The sequence below is a fragment of the Polyergus mexicanus genome, unplaced genomic scaffold (genome assembly GCF_030449975.1).
Source record: "Polyergus mexicanus isolate NDT 795.1 unplaced genomic scaffold, iyPolMexi1.0 SCAF_3, whole genome shotgun sequence".
Classification (NCBI taxonomy): domain Eukaryota; kingdom Metazoa; phylum Arthropoda; class Insecta; order Hymenoptera; family Formicidae; genus Polyergus; species Polyergus mexicanus.
The window spans coordinates 8046107-8068792 of NW_027223323.1; the positions used below are offsets into that span (position 1 = coordinate 8046107).

Genomic DNA, 22686 nt, shown 5'->3' on the forward strand with positions numbered 1-22686 from the left:
CTATGGGGTGCTAATTCTTATGCAAACATGTCTCATTGTTCACTTTCCTTTGCATCGTTTCGTCTTTAATTCAGTTTTATTTTAATTGCATGTGTAATAAAAGATTAATATCAATTGTAATATGTAGAAATTTAAAAAATATATAAAATGCCAAATTGCATATAACTTGTACTATTGTATTTGTTTAACTTTTGTCGCTTTCTTGATTGATCTCGGAATAAACGAGTGTAATAATATTAAATTTGCATCTTTCGTTTTTGACAAACAAAAATATATTGATAATTGTGATATTGTCTTATTCTTAAATAAAACATATCAAAACGAAAAATTATGAATAGTGAAAATGAAATTTAAAGTAAATATGATTATGAAAGAGTTGTGTGAAGCCGTTTTGTGATATTCTCTGATTGTGCAAAGTTTGTTCTATACCAAGAGTATATATTTACAATACGAAATTAGGGTGGACACATAGGTACTGATAAAGATTACAGAAAGAGAGAGTCTGTTGTCTTTCAGATTATTGCGAAAGTTCCGGTCTTTTGCATTTACGACATGTATGCGTTCTTTGCGTAAGATTGATATATTTCTAAAAAAATTACGATGTGTAATCAAAAATTTATAGACATTAAAACTTGTAAAATGATAAGCTCCATTCTTGAAATTAATATAAATAAAGTTCCATATAGGAATTGAAGAGCGTGAAGAGGAGATTAAAAAAGAGCGTAATAAGAAAAGAAAGAATAAAACATTTTAGTATAGGAACTTCTCTCTCTCTCTCTCTCTTTCTGTATTTTATCGAAACTTTGACGTATCTTGGTACTGAAGGCTTAATGAAGAGAAACTAACTCTTTGCAAGCATACAAGAAACGTAACGATATGATGGCGAACCTAAATGTCATAACTATATATAGAAATAGTTACATAAGATTGTATTTACAGAAGAAAAAAAAAGTGGAAAACTTTTTTTTTTTTTTTAATCACATATAATATATACAGAATCCACGCACGCACACACACGATTTAGGGATAAATTCATTGAATAATTTGAATTTGATTTTTTCTACAAACCCGAAATCACATGTCTAGTTTTTCTCACACTTTAACTTTCGATATCAAATGTCAATTAATTAAGCATTACATTTAAAATTCCGTTCAAATAAAGTCGAGTTGGAATTAAATAAGTGGAATGAATGCTTTACATTGTACGGGATTTTAGAGATATCTGAATAACATTTGTTGAAAAATTTATCGACTTGTGATATGTCTCATTTAATATAATTCAATATTTTTAGAAATAAAATAATAAACATTAAGAAAAATAGTATCGCATGCAGCTTTTTGTTACAAAAACATAATCCAGCTCTCAATATGAACTTATCTATAAATCTCCGAAGAATATTTTTATAAAAACACCAAAGTGTTTTCTTAACGTATAAAATGATGGGAAACACATAACAGAATAATTTCCTAAGAAACAAAATTGCTATTGCAAAATGCTTCTATATTTAAACCTACGTGTCAGTATTTGCAAGATACTTACATAATATCCCATACCTTAGAGAGAGAGACTGATATATGCATATGTGTATATTTGAACGAAAGGAAATGTAAAGCAGAGATAGTTTCTACATCTTCGGGCGTGTCGAACCGATTCTTGTCAATGTCCTTGTCATCGCGGCTCCTAAGAGCGACCTAAGCTCAAACAACCGAGACCACCTTGAAATATGAGGAGGGGTATCTCGTTAGAGAATAGGATATATAGAGGTTTTGCATGCAGGTGCGAGAGTAGATCATATCTGTTCGTGTATCGAACACTGTGTTTCATCGAAAAATGCAAGTAGTGACAACAGCAATATGAAATTCTTTCTTGCTGTAAGTAAAAATTAGTAAATTATTAAATATTTTTCCGCGAATCTGATTATACTTACACATTAAATCTTTCTCGCTGCATTTTTTTTACAGTTTCCGCATTCGAGAGTAAATATTAAAGTGATTTTTTTTTTTTTTTTTTTTAAGTTAAGTTGGCGGACAAGCTAAATTGACATTAAACCGATCTCGAATTTGGAGTCTATTTCTTATTTAATATCACATATTTTTGTGTATTTTGTCGTGTATATAGTTTCTTTATTTTGAGCATTCAATATTTTGATAACCACGAATTAAATTGTTTTCTATTCTAATTTGTAAAATTTCATTAATTTTTATAAAATTCTAATTCCAAATTACTTTTTTTAATTAAAAAAAAATATATATATATATATTTGTTATTAAAAAAAAAAATTAAATTTAAATAGAAATTAATAACAAGCTAAATAATATCAAAATATAACATAGAGAATGTGTTTAAACATCAAAGTAAATTTTTTTCATATTTGAAAATGTCATTTTTTTGGATTAAAATTTGTTGTTTCCTAAAAAGTGAGACCAGGATTATATTATTATACTATATACAACACTACGTACTTATATGTAATATATTATTAATATATATTATACATGTTTCACACAGATATCGACCATAAGCGGTTTAGTTGCATTATGCCATAGTGCGACTGAATCTCCGGAATCAAAATTATTCCCAAAATTAAACGATGCACAACGTGTATACGCGAGTGATGCAGATAACCAGGGAGATTTGACTACATCTGCGAGCGATCGAAGTAAGAGTATAGCAATATTTTATTTAGATTTGTAGCATCTATTATTATTGATATATTTTTTTTAATATCCTTTTAATATATGGTTTACGCGAATAAAAAAGGAATAATCCTACCTTGGGTAAATGATTAAACGCGGAATGTAATTCAAGGAGATCACTGACGCATAATTCCGAATTAACTTTTTTGATATGACAATTTAATAGCTACTTTGTTGCATAACGTATAATAACAAAAGCAATACCGTTCCATTTGTGACATTAATATTATTCTGTAATTTTTAAAATATCGAGTTAAAAAAAATTGTTAAATATTTTTAAGAATCTTGTAAAGTGGATTATTTTTATACAGAGAAGTACGATGTTATGTATATATATTTTTAGAAGTGCACACATATATACACGCGCACATATATGCTGAAATTATTTTCTTTGAAATCCCATGAATCATGTGTTATGTCTTCGCGAGAGGAAAGGCCTTCAAACAGTTCGGTATATTAGCATCTTATTATCACAAGTGTCTTTTTTTTTTTTTTTTGTAATGGGAAGCGCCCGATACTCGAAGTCAGAGCGTGAGAACGGTAGTGACACACTTACAGATGATATATACCAATTACTCATAGCACTACTACATTATATCACGTCGGAATAGATGAATCGATTATTACACCTATCGCCGCTCGTAATCTTATTCCGCATATTTTACGCGGAATAGGAAATTCACTTTATTACATGTTTGCTTCTCTGCGATTATTATCTCGCTCTATAATAGTTATATTATTAATAACAGCAGTTAACATATAAACGATAATGATTCATTTTCTAAACAAACAAATTTAAATTATAAACAATTAATACACGATATAATATATAATACACAATAGAAATATCAAAGTGGATTTTTAGGATGTAAATTTTTGTTATTATTTTTATACAATATATCTTTTCTAAACAATTATTTATATATATAATGTAAATTCGCGGAAAAAATGAGAGATCAAATTAGACCGAATCAGTTCAAATCGGATCAAAATCAGATCACATTATTGAAATCTGATTAGATCTATTTTTATATCCAATTTGATTTAAGTTGATCTAATTTGAACATGATTTAAAAAATATACACAAAATTTATTAATACAATAAAAAGATATATTAATGTATAATTTAAGACACTAGTTTCTTTTCATTAGTATCTTCATAAATTTTGTTAATTCTTTTCTGTGTGAGTAGCCCTACTTTTGATAATAATTTTCCAAAATAAAAAAAAAATTCCCATAACATAGATTGCTCGACATATAATTTATTAATATATATTAATATAAAAAATAATTATATTAGCATTCCATATAACCAAAGATTATGGATCAATTGGATATCCCGGAGGATATCCTGGAGGATATTCTGGAGTATATCCTGGGTATTCATATGGCACTACTCCGGGAATTATTGGATCTGTTTATCCCGGTACTTCATATCGCGGTAGCAGCCTAATTCCAGGATATAATAGGGGTTATCAATATCCAGGTCTCATCGGCACCGGTAATATCGGGTAAGATTTGCAAATGCGACCTTTCCGATATATTGCGTTATATTCTTTAAATTCTTTTACGTTTTATTATTATATTTTTGCTTAGATTTGATTAAAGTGCAATATTTTAATGTTATAATACTTTATCCATTTAAATATAATTAGAATTTTTAGTACAAGTTTTTCTTTTAATCTAAAATATAAAATATATAGAAAAGTAAGTAAATAAAGGAGAGAAAAAAATGAAGAAAAAAAATATTAGATAAAAAAAAATAGAAATAAAATAATAATAGAAAAGCATAAAAAATGCATATACATTCTTCCTTGCATATTTACATAACGTATTTGATTGTGAGTAATAATAAATTATACAAAGAAAAATAAGTCTTCTTTTGTGGCAGATATGGATATTACGGTAACGTAGGAAATTATCCCGGATACAGCGGCTATGGCGGATATGGAGGATATGGAGGGTCCGGCTATGGCGGCTATGGTGGTTATGGCGGGTACGGTGGTTATGGGGATTATGGAAGGGGATCTATTCCTGGAGGTTACGGAGGTTACGGAAGTTATGGTGTCGGAGGTTACGAGGACGGTTATTTAGGATATGGACGTGGTGGTTACGGTCGTTACGATGGATACGATACTTCTAATTATGGAAGCGGATATGGTTCGACATACGCAGCAAGAAGTCCCTACAGTTATCGTGGTGGTAATTATGGTACTTCCCTCGGTAATCCAACTGGTTATCGTGGTTATTCTTAAACGTGACTCTATATACATATGTTTTTCGCATAACTTTCACACAATATCTTTACAAATACATATGTCTATTATTGCTAAGGCCTCTTTTTATCAACATGAAGCGATTAATCTCATCTATAAGACTCTTCAATATATGTATAAAATAATGTCTCTCACATGTGTAATACAAAAAAATAAACAATAATGTATAATTTTACAATCTAAAACAGATACGAGCTATGTAATAAAATAAAAAATCTTATATTTTATACATAACACAACAATATAATATTATATATATTTTTATCTATATTTATAATATTTATATGTTTTATTTTTCCTATATATGTGCATTTATATTATTCCTCGTATAGTCCTTCATTCCATTATTAGAAGTTTTTATTATAATATTATTAATATTCATAACATTTCTGAAGCTCATAATACATTTGGTAAAGTAAGTAGAGCTAATATATTTGTGTATACAGTTTTCTAGATTTATTTTATGATAATTTTATGCTATTTAGTTGACATATATTTTCTTACGTTGAATTGTAAACTCGGCAATTTTTAAAATATAAAATACATATTGATAGAAATAAACTATATATATATATGGATTAATCGTGGATTAATTACATATTTTTTTCATCGATTATATGCAGCATAAATTATATTATTTAATTTATGCCATCTGTTCATTCATCTAATTATTACAAATATTATTAAGTGTCCAAGACTGAAATAATAAACAAAGTAAATAAATTTCTATATATTTTATTATATCAATCTATATATCATTTTTAAGAGTACTATAATCTAAATCTGATGTACTTTATTTTATATACTATTTAATTTCACTTATATATCTCAGAAAATCTATAACCTAAATAAAATCTAATATAAAACACTACGCGATATAAAAATTTGTGTATTCCTATCATATATAAGTTATAATAATAAATATTAAGATATTGGTAGATGTCGGAACGCGAGATTGAAAGTGGCATCTACAAAAAATCTCAATAGGTTTAAATCATATTAGATATTAAATGAAAATAACCACAAGCAACGATCTAATAGAAAAGTCATAATATCTATCGATTTTTAAATAAGGGTGTTAATTTTTATAGATCATATAAATACAAGATAGCATATTTAAAAGTAGTAAAATAATAAAGCAATATCTAAAAAGTTCAAAAGAAAGATATTGTTACATTATATTTATAATTTGTAATATTTTTTTATTGTTTGTATTTAAAGTGAGTCTTACAACTTCTAAATTTATGTTCAGATTTTTTAATTTTAATCGGTTGGATTGAGACTTTAATATTGAACAAATAATTATTTGTTTGTTTGTATCTTATGTGAACAAAGAGTTAAATGCATCTATACAAATGGGATTAACAATGCTAAAAAAAATTGATAATTAAAAATTCACTTTTGATCTAAATTCTTCATGTATTCTACCAGCTTTGGTTATTCCGACAAGTGTTATAAGTATCTCTAATTGGCCATCCATCAGCTAATCAGCTGGCGGACAGGCAATGCCAATATCCTATATTTATTTATATTTTCCAGAAGAGTATATAAGCTCTCTTTCCTCAAAATATATAATCGCGATTTAAAAGCAATAAATTAATTCTTTCTCATTCTTCTGTTTTTCTGCCTCTGCTCTTCCTTGATTCGGCACTGCTCTTCACTGGAACATTCAAAAAGCCAATATTGGCTTGACTTAACGCCTGTTTCAGATAATCGATATTGCCAAGCTGGCTTACATCGAGCGTTTTTATTCCAAAATTACCGTCTTGTATGCCACATGCGTCGCATGCATATGGGACGGGGGTAACGGATGGGAACATGACTTTCATCTTATTGCTGTCCATTTCATCACCGGGACAGTATGGTACAAAAATAACAGGAATGAATCCGACCTGACCAATGATAGGGATGGGAGTCGTGCCGGCTGATATGTTTGTATTATTATTTGACTCGATTAAATAACAAGGACATGCTTGCGGGTCTGGCCCTATAGGTAACGAAAAGGGCTTAACATTGATGGAGCTGGGTGGCTGAACCCCAATAGCGTCGAGGCCGGGATTCGCTTGAAATGACTGTTCAAAACGTGCATTTACCTGTCCTCCCGCAACACTGAAGGGTCCATCCGGCTGAAAAGATAGATTAGGAATTGATTTGTTATCCACATCGGTAGAATTATTGTACTGTTCGTTCACATTAAACACACTCTCCTGTCCAGATTTACTTGATCGACCTTTGGAAGATATCTGTTGCAAGTTATGAGGCGAATAGAATACTGACTTCTGATATTGATCTTGATCGTGCACAGAAAATTGGTTGAAATCATTCTTCAATGGTTTCTTTACTTTTCTCAACCCAAATTGGGTAGTATAATCATAAGGTTGTGGAGTCAACTTGAGTGAATCTATGTTTTGATAGTCTTCGCCGTTGTATTGCAATGATGGCGACGTCGGGCTAGTTTGCAAAAGTGAGTTGATCTCATCTGCATTGTGAATGGTCTCTTCTTTTTCATAGATTGATGGTATAGATTTGGTTTCATATTGTGGTTTGTACTCTTCATGGCTTGTATATAATGGCGAATTAACGTTTGTCGAATGAGATAACTTTGTCAATTCATTGTCTTTTACAATATTGCCTGTGTATGAAGAATCAATCTTATTTCTGGAATAATATTTCGTAACAGGATTATAATTGTCAGTATCAAGTGGATAAATTTTAGGATATTGATTTCTTATTGGTCCTGCGTATGAAGGTCTACTTGTTGCTTTTACTCTAGGTGTATATCCTGGATCACCAGGCCAGGGTCCATCAGGACCAGGTGACCCAGTTGGCCATGGACCATCAGGTCCATTAGGTCCATCTCCCCCTTCACCACCTACACTACCGATACCTCCTACACCGCCAATTGAGCCGTCAGGTCCTTCTGGACCCTTTGGACCTTCCGGATATCCTGGATAAACGGGATAAGAAGGATAACCTGGATAAACTGTAAGAAAGCAACATAACACAAATCATTAATCATCTATGCAACTGCATATCTTATGCAGTTGTAAAAAACCTATATAAAACATATTCGCAAAAGTACTAATATTATATATATATATAAAATCCTAATTCAAAATAAACATAATTTTAATAATAACATACCAGGTCCGACAGGTTTTGAAGGAACGACTGGTTTATCCAATGTATTTGAAGTTCCAGGATATGATGGAATACTTGGTTTTTCTGGTTTTCCTGATGTATCTGGCTTGCTGGAAGTTCCTGGATATCCTAAATAAGATAATGTATTTGTAGCATTAGTAGCATGTCTTTATAACAACAAGAATTCTAAAATATTTTTAATATAATAATATTATACATGTACCTGACACATTAGATGCTCCAGGCAATTCTGGATATCCGGGATATGACGATGTGCATGGTCTTCCTGGTATACCGGGTATTCCAGGCGTCCCAGGCGCGCCAGGATATCCTGGTTGTGGTGGTAATCCTGGTATACCTGGGGTTCCAGGAATGCCAGGAGTTCCTGGATGTCCTGGATAAACTGATGTTCCTGGCCTTCCTGGTGTGCCTGGAATACCGGGTGTTCCTGACGTGCCGGGATATCCTGGTTGTGGTGGTAAGCCCGGTATGCTCGAAGTTCCAGGAATGCTAGGAGTGCCTGGATAAGCTGGTGATCCTGGTTTTCCTGGTGAGCCTGGAGTACCGGGAGTCCCTGGCGTGCCAGGATATCCTGGTTGTGGTGGTAAGCCCGGTGTGCCCGGAGTTCCTGGAATGCCAGGCGTTCCTGGATGCCCTGGATAAGCTGGTGTTCCTGGCCTTCCTGGTGAGCCTGGAGTACCGGGTGTCCCTGGCGTGCCGGGATATCCTGGTTGTGGTGGTAAGCCCGGTATGCCCGGAGTTCCAGGAATGCCAGGAGTTCCTGGATGTCCTGGATAAGCTGGTGTTCCTGGTTTTCCTGGTGTGCCGGGTGTTCCTGGCGTTCCAGGCGTGCCGGGATATCCTGGTTGTGATGGCAAACCCGGTCTGCCCGGGATACCAGAACTACCAGGAGTTCCTGGATACCCCGGATAAGCTGGTGTTCCTGGTCTTCCTGGTGAGCCTGGGGTGCCGGGTGTCCCTGGCGTGCCGGGATATCCTGGTTGTGGTGGTAAGCCCGGTGTGCCCGGAGTTCCAGGAATGCCAGGTGTTCCAGGATATCCTGGATAAGCCGGTGATCCTGGTTTTCCTGGTGTGCCGGATGTTCCTGGCGTTCCAGGCGTGGCGGGATATCCTGGTTGTGGTGACAAACCGGGTCTGCCCGGGATACCAGGACTACCAGGAGTTCCTGGATACCCCGGATAAGCTGGTGTTCCTGGTTTTCCTGGTTTTCCTGGTGTGCCGGGTGTTCCTGGCGTTCCAGGCGTGCCAGGATATCCTGATTGTGGTGGCAATCCCGGCGTGCCCGGGATTCCTGGAGTGCCAGGCGTTCCTGGATGCCCTGGATAAGCTGGTGCTCCTGGCCTTCCTGGTAAGCCTGGAGTACCGGGTGTCCCTGGCGTGCCGGGATATCCTGGTTGTGGTGGCAATACCGGTGTGCCCGGAGTTCCAGGAATGCCAGGAGTTCCTGGATGTCCTGGATAAGCTGGTGATCCTGGTTTTCCTGGTGTGTCGGGTGTTCCTGGCGTGGCAGGCGTGCCGGGATATCCTGGTTGTGATGGCAATCCCGGTGTGCCCGGAGTTCCAGGAATGCCAGAAGTTCCTGGATGTCCTGGATAAACTGATGTTCCTGGTTTTTCTGGTGTGCCAGGAGTTTCTGACGTTCCAGGCGTGCCGGGATATCCTGGTTGTGGTGACAAACCCGGTCTGCCCGGGATACCAGGAATGCCAGGAGTTCCTGGATGTCCTGGATAAGCTGATGATCCTGGTTTTCCTGGGGTGCCGGAAGTTCCTGGCGTTCCAGGCGTACCGGGATATCCTGGTTGTGGTGGCAAACCCGGTGTTCCCGGAGTTCCTGGAATGCCAGGAGTTCCTGGATATCCTGGATAAGCCGGTGATCCTGGTTTTCCTGGTGTACCGGATGTTCCTGGCGTTCCAGGCGTGCCAGGATACCCTGATTGTGGTGGCAATCCCGGCGTGCCCGGGATTCCTGGAGTGCCAGGCGTTGCTGGATGCTCTGGATAAGCTGGTGTTCCTGGCCTTCCTGGTGAGCCTGGAGTACCGGGTGTCCCTGGCGTGCCGGGATATCCTGGTTGTGATGGCAATCCCGGTGTGCCCGGGGTTCCAGAAATGTCAGGAGTTCCAGGATATCCTGGATAAGCCGGTGATCCTGGTTTTCCTGGTGTGCCGGGTGTTCCTGGCGTTCCAGGCGTGGCGGGATATCCTGGTTGTGGTGCCAAACCCGGTGTGCCCGGAGTTCCAGGAATGCCAGGAGTTCCTGGATGTCCTGGATAAGCAGGTGCTCCTGGTTTTCCTGGTGTGCCGGGTGTTCCTGGCGTTCCAGGCGTGCCGGGATATCCTGGTTGTGGTGACAAACCCGGTCTGCCCGGGATACCAGGAATGCCAGGAGTTCCTGGATGTCCTGGATAAGCTGGTGATTCTGGTTTTCCTGGGGTGCCGGGAATTCCTGGCGTTCCAGGCGTACCGGGATATCCTGGTTGTGGCATTCCTGGTGTGCCAGGAGTTTCTGGATACCCTGGATAAGGTGGTATTCCTGGCCTTCCTGGAGAGCCTGGAATACCGGGTGTGCCAGGCGTGCCGGGATATCCGGGTTGTGGTGGCAGACCCGGTCTGCCCGGGATACCAGGACTACCAGGGGTTCCTGGATGACCTGGATAACCTGGTGTTCCTGGTCTTCCTGGTGAGCCTGGAGTTCCGGGTGTCCCTGGCGTGCCGGGATATCCTGGTTGTGATGGCAATCCCGGTGTGGCCGGAGTTCCAGCAGTTCCTGGAAGTCCTGGATAAGCTGGTGTTCCTGGTTTTCCTGGTGTGCCGGGTGTTCCTGGCGTTCCGGGCGTGCCGGGATATCCTGGTTGTGGTGGCACTCCTGGTGTGCCCGGGATTCCTGGTGTGCCAGGAGTTTCTGGATGCCCTGGATAAGGTGGTATTCCTGGCCTTCCTGGAGAGCCTGGAATACCGGGTGTGCCAGGCGTGCCGGGATATCCGGGTTGTGGTGGCAGACCCGGTCTGCCCGGGATACCAGGACTACCAGGGGTTCCTGGATGACCTGGATAAGCTGGTGTTCCTGGTCTTCCTGGTGAGCCTGGAGTACCGGGTGTCCCTGGCGTGCCAGGATATCCTGGTTGTGGTGGTAAGCCCGGTGTGCCCGGAGTTCCAGGAATGCCAGGAGTTCCAGGATATCCTGGATAAGCCGGTGATCCTGGTTTTCCTGGTGTGCCGGGTGTTCCTGGCGTTCCAGGCGTGGCGGGATATCCTGGTTGTGGTGACAAACCCGGTCTGCCCGGGATACCAGGACTACCAGGAGTTCCTGGATACCCCGGATAAGCTGGTGTTCCTGGTCTTCCTGATGAGCCTGGAGTACCGGGTGTCCCTGGCGTGCCAGGATATCCTGGTTGTGGTGGTAAGCCCGGTGTGCCCGGAGTTCCTGGAATGCCAGGCGTTCCTGGATACCCCGGATAAGTTGGTGTTCCTGGTTTTCCTGGTGTGCCTGGGGTACCGGGTGTTCCTGGCGTGCCGGGATATCCTGGTTGTGGTGACAAGCCCGGTGTGCCCGGAGTACCAGGACTACCAGGAGTTCCTGGATGCTCTGGGGACAGAAAAAATATGTATCATAACTTTGATTTATGATATTTATTATATTGCTCCTTCTAATACTTTAGCGTTGTGCTATATGTTTTTACGTAGTATTTTTTTTAAATTATAATAGTATATACTTGTTTTATTTATATTATCTAATAATAATTTATTAGTATATGTATAAGACAATAGAAAATATATAGAAATAATATTAAAATGTTTATCTCGTTAGAAAAATTATATATACATTTTTTAAGAATCAAGATAAACATTTTGTTTATTTCTATATTTATTTCTATTGTTAAATACATACTCTTTCTAGTAAATTACTATGTACTTCCATAGATTTTCGAATTACCGAAAAAACATTTTCGTTTCGGTATTGCAATTGGTTATTAACTGGTTTATTTCAAAACCTATGAAGCGAATTACAATCACTTTGATCTCATTTGAAAGATAATTTAAATCCGAACACAAAGTTTTCTATACATATACCTAGTTCGAAAAATGCTTCCTTAAAAAGTTAGCACTTAAAAACCTGTGGAGTCGCGGATGTTTTTTATATTTTTATAAATATCAGGGAAAGTGTATGCACTTTTTAACAAAAAGTACCGAAACAAAAGTTGTAGAGAATTAAATTATCTTTCAAATGAGATCAAAGTTATTGTATTAGTTGAACGGAAAATTCCAGCCGTTTTTTCGGTTTTCATCTAAAGATAATTTAATTCTTTATATATATATATATTCTCAATATATATATATATTATATATAAAATCCATTCTCTTTTTATTATACATACATATATATATATATATATATATATATATATATATATATATATATGCTACAGCGCTTCTAATCTTTTGCAATATATAATTTTTAAATACTATTAATTATAAAACACGATATATATTTAGAAATTATATACTAGTTATACCAGGTTTATAAGGAGGTCCAATCGGTCTTGCGTCTATCGTTGATCCACTTCCGATAGGTGCTGCTGGAAGTAAAACGTGAACATTTTTATTTTGGAATAAAGATCACACACATGTACATTATATTCATATATGTATATGAAAAAATATTAATTTATATAAAAAAGAAAAATATATTTTATAAAATTTTTATATATTTTATAATATGCTATATAATGTAGTATTTTCTATCTACTTTCATTTTATTTTTTATACGTACCCCCTGCACCTGGTTTTACGTGAGGTGGAACGTTTGGATTTTCGTATTGCGCGCATACTGCGGGAAAATACAATTCTCGCCATGGTGTAACCACACCGTGATGTTCATGGTGATCATGACTGCCTTCGGTTTGATGATGTTCATGCTGGTGAATGAATAATTCCACTTCCTTTCCGGGTCGAACAACGCGATAACCCCATCCATCACTGATGTAGAACGTCGATTTCAGTTGACCGAACGGATCAATGTAACCATAACATCCGTAGGTGATACCATCTGGTCCACGCACTTCATGATGGAATTGACCATTTGGACCGACGTCATAACCGTATTTATATGCTTCTGTGTAAAATATTATACAATATCAATTATATAATTGCGATTTCTGTTATAAGTCAAAGTTTCTTTACCACAAGTGAAAAAGAAATACATAGATTGTATGATTTATTTTAGATAGAATTTTATATGTAAATTTTATATAAATTATAGACTTTTATTCTCTCTTTCTTAATTCTTGTAGTGGATTGCAATATAATGAGTTTTTTTCATTATTCTTATTTTTTTACTTACCCGAATCAACATTTTGACTCAAATATTGAACTTTTTGTTCATCGCTAATATTCAGAATCACATCGTTGTCCCGTTTACTGCTTTTTGGTTCCTGAGTGAGTTGCGACACGGATGTAGCAATCAACTAAAAAACAATTATTAATTTTTATTTATAAGTGTCGAGACAGAGATAATTCAACTCTGCATACAAGCCATGTGAATATTTAATCCGCAATTCAATTTTTATTTTTATTTTCTTACAAGTCGTATTTAATTCCCTACAAAAATAGAAATACAAAAAATACTATTAATAAATTAGCGACACACGTATACAATATGATGTATCTAGTAAGCTAAAAAATTAAAAATTGATAACAAAACGGAATTGAATAAAAAATGGAGAAGATAACGTTCCATTCACAACGAATCTGCATCATCGTATTATATCGTTAATAATGACTCTAATAATGAGAAAATTTAATTTTTTATTACGAATTTATTACATATGACACATAAAAATTCAAATATATTTATTTTATCTTATATAAACATAATAATTTTTTCAAATGTTTAATAATGAAATTATAATCATTTATTTCTGCAAACTCACATAAATGTATGTGCTATAAGACATTATGCTACCTTTATGGAAATATATCTTGTGCTAATAAGGAATGGTTGTACTAGTCGCAATAATTTTGCTTCGTCAAGGCTCGTGACATAGTGACATTTCCAACGCGTCATAACGTGATTATCAGGTGGTGTTTAAAAACAGTTGCCCTTTAATATCAGTCACCAAGATTAAGTATTTGATACGATCTATAAGTACAATCGTGAAATATCATCGATATTTCCCATTCCTGCAGTCGGAGCGATTTCTAACTACTGAGTTTAAGCACAAGATGTATCGTATGATTATGGAAATACAAAAATCTCTCCTTGAGCGCGATATTTCTGTCAATCAACTGCTTTTAATCACATTACATGTAATATATATTTAGAAAATATTGTATATAAAGTATTTGTCATGATATGGACAAAAAAATTTATTGGTTTTCGATGAAGAACAAAATGTCAAAAATTTTTTTAATGCTTTTCTACGAGAGATTAAAGTCATCTAATATTTTTCTTCAATAGAAGCATAAATTTTTTTTCTTGTAATACGTAAAAAGACAAATTGATGTATCACTTCGACTTTAAGAGAATTCAATTAGTAGCTATACAGATCAGTTCTCGCTAAATATGCGTAATGTATAAATTATGAGAGTTGAAATGAGATCAAGATACACCTTTAAAACAGAAGATTGCTCAATACGCGGAACTCATCTTCTTTATCTTCGAATATATTGCCATCTCTTCGATGAGGTAATATATTTCCACTTTCTCGAATGGTAAACAAATTATGTATCTTTCGCTGCCGTTTCCGATCTCAATTAATTATCTATTCTGCATAAGCGAAAGTCGAAGATGATCAATAACTAACAGTAGAAATGCTTTTTTTAATTTTCAATTTGCATGAGACGAAGACTCTCTTATAAACTTGCTTCTAGCAAATTAATTGCTTGCGTAAGATAATTCAATGATGCTGAAGGTAATAATAAAAAAAAATTAAATATTTAAAAACAATTAGCAAACCGTTATTTCATATGCGCTATTCGTCAGAGGCACATGTATTATTTGATAAACCTCGATAATAAAATCTTACGCGAATGTAAGAACAGGTGATTTCTATATTTCTTCGGTGAATCAGTTCCAGAGATAAAATTTTCGAATTTGGTACCGAATCCGAAACCTTCCCCGTTCACTCTCGCTGTTCTATCACCGATGTGCTTTGTGGCGATAATAATAACGATGAATACCTGTGCTCTCGTAACAGGATCGTTGAATGCTGTTACGAAAGCTAGCAATGTTCTCTCGGAAGATTACACTTGTGTCTTCACTATCTCCCTAAATGGACGTGGCGAATGAAATGGTCTCTTTCGCACTTACAAGTCAAGAGAATGTCAAGGTAAGGATGCATTATTGGAGTTCCTTCGTCATGATATATCTAAACGCGTTTGGCAGATGTTTAATCGCGCACTTAATCTGCGAAAAAGAAAGACTACTGATACCTAATTAATTTAAATTAAATTTAAGTCTCAATCCAATGAAAATAAATTGTTATGTTTGTATCTTGAGCTCCAGTATTTTAAAATCAATCACGAAAAAGCCAAACTTAATTTCTTATATTTGTTTCACTTGCCCCGAGTATTTTAATTAATTATAAAATACGCTTAATAATTTTGTTTGATTGTCACGATAAATTTATCTGGTGGAACAAAAAAAAACTACTTGTATCACAACAATTAACCGAGATTAATCCACTTTTTTAAATATAATTTTTCAATTTTTTAAATTTATATTCATGTTTTATATTTCGTATCAGTTACATAAGATAATCTCTCAATTATTCTCACTCATGTCTAAAACTTTTGGTTCGACGATACTTAACAATCGCTAGTATAAATCATTCTATCCGATTTCGTAATCGATTCATGTTCGGCGAAAACTTCTCGTATAAGTAACGAGAGAGCGTTCGTTCGTGCTGTCAAAAGTAGCACGTGTCCTGGTCGGCCGCGTTAAGTTAGGTCTGGCCCCAAAATCCGCGGCTCGATGTCGCGCGATTGATGATCTCAACGTTCCACCCACGAGAAGGGAAAGTCGCGATTCCAAGAAGGCTGCGCGAGCGGGATTCCTCTTCGTCGTCTTTTTCTTCCCCGAGAGTTGACAGACTATATAACGAAAAGGTTAATATATGCTACTCCGAACGGCCGAACCCTTCCCCCGTGCGCACTTGCCACGTCAAATGTTGCCGTGAGGATTAATCCCTACGGTATTTATATATTGCGATATTTTAGTGGACAATAGAGAGAGAGAGAGAGAGAGAGAGAGAGAGAGAGAGAGAGAGAGAAAGAGAGAAAGAGCGAGATCGTTTCAGTCAAGGCAATCATAATGTTTAAGTATTACAAGCCATTTGCTCTCTGATGCAATCTTATTTTCATATTTGATTTATTTTGATTTCAGACAAAATGTTTTATTCTATATTTTATTTTATTAAAGTACATTTATACATGTTTTTTTTCTCTCTTTTCACCCCAAAAATTCAATTAATAAATAATTTGTAAACTTGACAACCGAGCATTAACAATTTAAAACTAATGTAAGATAAAAAAATATGTTAATAAAATAATGAAATAAATTAAAATATATCGATTTGATTTAGTTTTCGTAATTTTGATTTTTTTTATGTGCTAAAAAATATGAATATGTCTAGATACAAGCTGGTCTTGTTTAAAGGATCGGAACCAGTATCTATTTGTTAAATTGAAATGACAAACTTAGACTTGAGAACAATACACATTCGTAATAGTAAAAACAATAATTGGAATAAAGTTCTTTTCCCACGTATTTACTCGGAAATTAAACTGTGAAAATTACGATACTACGATTTATTAATTATAGCTTCAACCCTCGACTTAAGCAAACGTTTTATAGAGTCATTGACTATATAGTATAAGATATGTTAATTTATGCAATGCCATGAGTCAAATTTCCGATATGGGCGGATGCGTAATGCTAAAAGAAATGCTCCAGAGACCTAGTAAACCCCCTTTTAATCCATTTCAAATTAATCAAAGAGGTTACAAATGAAAAGTGAATTAATAGATCTAGCAAATTTTGCAACAATTGCCAATAATTACTGATTAATCGATTATCAATTGCCAAATATATTATATACAGAGTGAAAGAAGTAATAACTATCATTACGTAATCTATATAAATTTTCAATGCATAGATAATCATTAAATTATTAAATTATTTAATTAAATTATATTTTATATATATATATATATATATATTTTTTTTTTTTTTTTCATTATACCTTATTTATTCCATTATTTCAGTCGTTTTATTATCATATTTCATTTTTATTTTATTTATATATTTTATTATTTAAAATTATTTTAAAAAATGTTAGTATTAATATCTATATAATAGCATTGGAAAAATGCAACCGCGTGCTTTTATTTCAGCCGCGGATTCATCTCACTCGATCTCGACTTTATCTTTGACTACGCAAAGAATGCAATGCGATCTTTAATATTATGCTAGAAATCGCTAATCAACCTTCGTCTTTAAAGAGCTGATCATTAAAATTGCTTTCACTATCGCGGATTTAATTGACATTTGTATTACATGAATTATATGAAAAAAATCACAGTGTGAGAAAGGGAGGGTGGTTAATATTTTTGATCGCGAACATATAAAATTGCATTTACTTTCTGCGAATCTGTGCGATTGAACATTATATCAAGAATCGATCGGAACAAACAAAAGATGCGTGTTCGAGACTTTAGTATGAGTTAAAGGTAAAGAGGACGACATTTGACGTAGCCGGATCTCTTTTAATTGCTCGTGGCAAATCTGTCCGTCAAATGGCCAAAGCTGTATCACCTTATGAATCGCGTACATAGGGGCCGGATCAATGCATCATCTTCCAGTGAAAGTCACCTGTAAGCGGTTGCGTAAGGAATCAGCGATTTTAGCCTGGGGCGAAGCCTCCGGTACACAATTGTTTGCACGGTCGACGGCATTGATCTCAGCGATATTATTCACTGTTAGAGTTCAGTCATTTAAAAAAAAATTTCGATCAATTAATCGTGCATGGGGAGAACGAGAATAGCAATATCTACCCTGTCTATTATTTTAAGTCAATTACGGATAAAGTTATTGAATGTCGAGCAAGCTTGTTAAAGTTCCAAGTGACTAAAAATATACACTGGCAATGAATGGGTAAAATATATTGATGGAATTGCCTGTTATTTTTACATCTGTTTTTGATAACAAAATGTTGAAAAAAAACTCGCTAGTTTTCTATAAATAGGTTTCTTATAAATAGTGAATTATTTAAGATATTTCATATAATTTTGTCTGTAGCTTCATTAAAAATAAAATTCAATCAAGATTAATAATTTTTCAACATTCAAATAATTTTTCAATATTCCAATAACAGAACCGATAAAGAGGTAATTATAAATGTCGGGATTTCGTTAATGAAATGTAAGAATAACTGTCTTTAAATATCCTCTATCGTGTCTTTCAGTTTTTTTTTTTTTATGTACCGCCATCTCATTACACTATGCCATAAAACCGCAACCAATTTTCATACCGGTAATTATAATTAAAATTAATGAATTTTATTGACAATAAATCTCTCTCTCTCTCTTTTTATACACATATGGTATAATTAAATATATATTTCGTAGCTCTGCTAAATGATTTTCAATCTTACTTAAGTATTATAAAAAATATCTGTCACTTTTCAAAAGAATATTTTGATTTATATAAAATATATATATTTTCATAAATATTCATATAATACAATAAATTTAAAAGATTATTAAAAAGATTATAATTGCACTCTTTGTTTCTTTCTTATCTGTCGTTACAACTAGAATATACTTATTTGTACAAAGAGTACAATTAAAATAAGCAAGTCTGATGTTTCAAACATTCCGATGTCAATCAATCAAACTACAAATGCGTATAAGGTGATACGAGGAGAAGATCTATCGAAGTATGCAGAATCACACGCCTTTTATTTTTAACGCTTCCAAATAACGTGCCGGCACGCCAAGGACGAAACTTCGCATCTGATGTGAATGACGTATTTTTAACGACAAACCTCTGCACGTGACTCATTTTGCCCGACATCTGACATTTGATCGCCTCTCGGACCCGATACCTATTTTGGCAATAAACTTTCCATGAATTTTTCCATGGACTTCAGTTAACCGACAATTATCGTTAAAAGAATCAATAAAACGGTTTCTCGAAAAATTCATACGAACTTTACTTACTAAGTCATTTTTTAATCAATCTCAACTCGAATTCGTTTTTCTTTATATTATCTTGATAATTAAGTGTTATATTAAAGTTCTAAATAAAATCCACCTTAAAAAGATCTCTGTTTTTTCTGTTTTATATTAATTCATAAAAAATTATTCAATACATACCTTGATCTTTTCAATACATACCTACACCTTTGTATCTTAAAAAAAAAAACAAAAAAAAAAAAACGCATTTTACAAGGTACATAAAACAAATAGATCTTATCGGATGCGTCCTAAATATTGAAGATCTTGCACTCGAGTTTAATTTGGAAACATAAAATCGACTCGAATTACAGGGTAGAATCGTACTTGCGAAATGTTCGAGTCATTCCATGGAAAGTGGTTCTGGCAATGATTGACGACTACCGGTCATACTATAATTATCTTGCATCTATAGAAACTATCTTCGGATACAGTCCGTTTTGCTATTAATAAATCTGAAGATATACGGTGTTTCTATATTCATATCGAAAATGCTACTAAAAACAAAAAAAAACAAAAAAAAATGATATTTTTAAGTATATAAATTAAGTTTAAAATATTATATATTATATTAATAACTCGCTTGTTACAATTACGGTTTATTTAAGTCGATCAATTTGCATAATATAAATTAACAATGTGATATTTATATAATAATAGAATAATGTTGATACGTGAGACTAATGTATATAATAATTAAATAATAATATAATGTATATATTAATAGCGTATTGAGATAGTTAGGCAAGTTTGATGTTAACTGGATAGAGAAGTCGCAGGTCAAAGTTTAAGACACTGCATTATGCATCGCGCACAATGTTGCACGATATCAACATCGCGGCATCGACAGAGTTATGAATGAAATATAGTGCAATAGCATTCTCTCTCCCTTGACTGAGTGCCAAGATCAATGAAAGTCTCATGGATAATGAGTCACGACAAAGCGCGGATATTATCGGCTTGTAATCAGCGTCACTTTCTATTACGTACTATTACGTACTGCATAAATATTATATAATAGATAGTAATAGTAATGACCGTGCCGGAGAAAAACATTAGACATTAAATTATATAAAAATTAAACGCTAACTTAAGATTTTATTAACGTTTAATATTAATTCTTTTAACGCTTATTATTTATTAAGGGAAAGAAATAATTATTTCTAAGCAATATAGAAGCGTAGGTATATTTTTTTCTAAGAAATAGATAAATTAATTATGTTAAATTTATATTTAATTTTATTTAATATAAAACAACTTAAATAAATTTCAGATTTAATTTTTAATTAATTATTTCCAATAAATTTTTTGACATAAAACAATTATTTACATATGATAAAATTCTATTCTTCATTTTATAATTTATCCTTGCTTCACCATTTCGTTCGTTAGATCAGTTAATTAAACCTTTTTATTTTATTTTATTTTTTTTTTCGCATCTCGAGAAGGAAATTAGTTCGAGAGCGATTGCGGCTTTCATTGCCAATTTAGTGATTTTCTAAATCCCGAGGGAAGCGCGCGGAACGATATGAAGGAAGTTAAACGTACCAGGGTGAAGAGAGCAGCGGTGGCACGCCGCAGCATCTTAACGAGAATCTTCTCTCAGTAGGGCATAGTATGCGACTGATCACCTTTGCAGGACGACGACGAAGAACGAGGATGATTCCTGAAGATAATCGCACGCAGCGCGCCGTTCGAACTGAAAGACTGAACAGGTCGCCGGCAGAAAAAGACTTTTATACAGGGTGGGGGTCCCGGGTGACCGACCCCCCGACGGATCCTATATCCACATGCTCGCATCATCTCTTTTCCCTATTCTTCTCGTTTCGACTCTCCTGCGCTCTCTTCCTCTTTCATATAGAATATAATTTTTCCATTCCGAGTCATTAGTAATGATAGAATTAATTTAGTACATTATCTAATCGTTATAATTTTCCTTCTATCTTAATTCGTCTCGGAGATTGCATTTTGAATTGCTTCACTTTACGAAGGACATTATTCGACAATTCTTGTCTTTTAAAGATTACGAGCATTCGCTTGCGTTATTATAATGCGAAACTACAAAGATGTAAATATAATGTCATCTTATTTTCTTTTATTATATTTATATTATCTTATATTATTATTATATTTATTATTTTAGATTATCTCGTTAATTCAATTCAATTTATATTTGCCTTACTCTGTCTCTGAATCTATCTCTGTCTCTGGAAATAACGGGATCAGATGTGTGATAGGATCTTGATATTCGATATCGCTTGCGAAGGATTATTCCTATCAGTATGCGCATCTTGATCTCGGTTGGTTAAACGGATGGACCTCGATTGAAGATGCGTTGCTCGGGGAATGTGATTCAGGTGAGGTCTTACGTAAGCGTACTTAAGTCTTTAACCTTATGTTTGTCTCCCACGCTTGATGGGTAAGCAGACGAATTAATCTCGAATAATTTCTCCATATTTAGTTAATGGTAACGCGTGGAGTATACGTTGAGGTGATTAATAACGATCGGCTTTCAGAGGAATTAATTAATTATGGATCAATATGCCGTTTGGATTCGAGGAATCGCTCTTTCAATGCCCTTTGTGTTGTTGTTCGTATACGGTTGACTTTTATAAGGCTTTGTATGATTCTAGAATGCATGGCCATTGTTCATTGCAACGGTTAACTTTTCTCTTTGTGTGTCCTTAGCATATAATCGTTTTGTATTATTGATTACAGAATCAATTGGTCAAAAGTTTGCTTAATTAGTGTAACAGATACAAATCAGAAGGATTAGTTCATTAATTGTTAAAAAATTTTATTTTTAAAAAATTTACCAAAATATAATTTATTTATTTATTCTTTGAAGAACGTATCGCGTGAAACGATGGCTTCGAAATGTCGATAAACATTAATTGATTATTAGCAATCGCGTTCTTAATTGAAGCACATCTTTATTATCACTATTCGGCGCACGTTTCGTGGAAATTATAGCAATAATAGGTTCTTATTGTTTTCTTTGTGTACAGATCTTGTGAAAAGAAATTTAAAGATTTCTCCAGGGAGATTCTTAATAACAGCTATTAATTACTTTATAATAGACATGTTTATAATAGATGACTCCCGTATAATAGAATTTGGTAATATTTTAAAAAAAGACGCTTTTTTATATAAAATATCGATGTTAGAAATCCTGTTTTTAATAGACTTATCGCGCGCGATACATGTCTTATCTGTTTAAAAATAACTTTCTTCTTGCCGAAATCCTGCTGTGCTTTGTTAATGATGTTGAAGATATGATTTAATGATGTAGATATTATAACATACCGGCAAGAGTCAC

The 22686-nt window shown here is 34.5% G+C and overlaps 2 protein-coding genes across 3 annotated transcripts; one reads left to right on the plus strand and one right to left on the minus strand.

Annotated features, from left to right (window-relative positions):
• Positions 1 to 1762: 1762 nt before the first annotated feature.
• Positions 1763 to 5200, plus strand: LOC138944963 (keratin-associated protein 19-2-like). Of its 2 annotated transcripts, none has more exons than XM_070316067.1 (4): positions 1763 to 1872; positions 2510 to 2660; positions 4016 to 4208; positions 4589 to 5200. In XM_070316067.1, the coding sequence occupies exons 1-4, from the start codon at positions 1855 to 1857 to the stop codon at positions 4950 to 4952; spliced, it is 726 nt and encodes a 241-aa protein (XP_070172168.1). In that variant the 5' UTR covers positions 1763 to 1854; the 3' UTR covers positions 4953 to 5200. The 2 variants fall into 2 exon arrangements, with proteins under 2 accessions (XP_070172168.1, XP_070172167.1); XM_070316066.1 differs by having other exon boundaries at positions 3998 to 4208; positions 4589 to 5199.
• Positions 5201 to 6540: 1340 nt separating this feature from the next.
• Positions 6541 to 20955, minus strand: LOC138944915 (collagen alpha-1(III) chain-like). Its single transcript, XM_070315986.1, has 8 exons — positions 20916 to 20955; positions 13474 to 13597; positions 12904 to 13245; positions 12647 to 12709; positions 8338 to 11718; positions 8118 to 8243; positions 7067 to 7956; positions 6541 to 6633 (listed from the first exon to the last, which is right to left on the minus strand). The coding sequence occupies exons 1-8, from the start codon at positions 20949 to 20951 to the stop codon at positions 6631 to 6633; spliced, it is 4965 nt and encodes a 1654-aa protein (XP_070172087.1). The 5' UTR covers positions 20952 to 20955; the 3' UTR covers positions 6541 to 6630.
• Positions 20956 to 22686: the final 1731 nt, after the last annotated feature.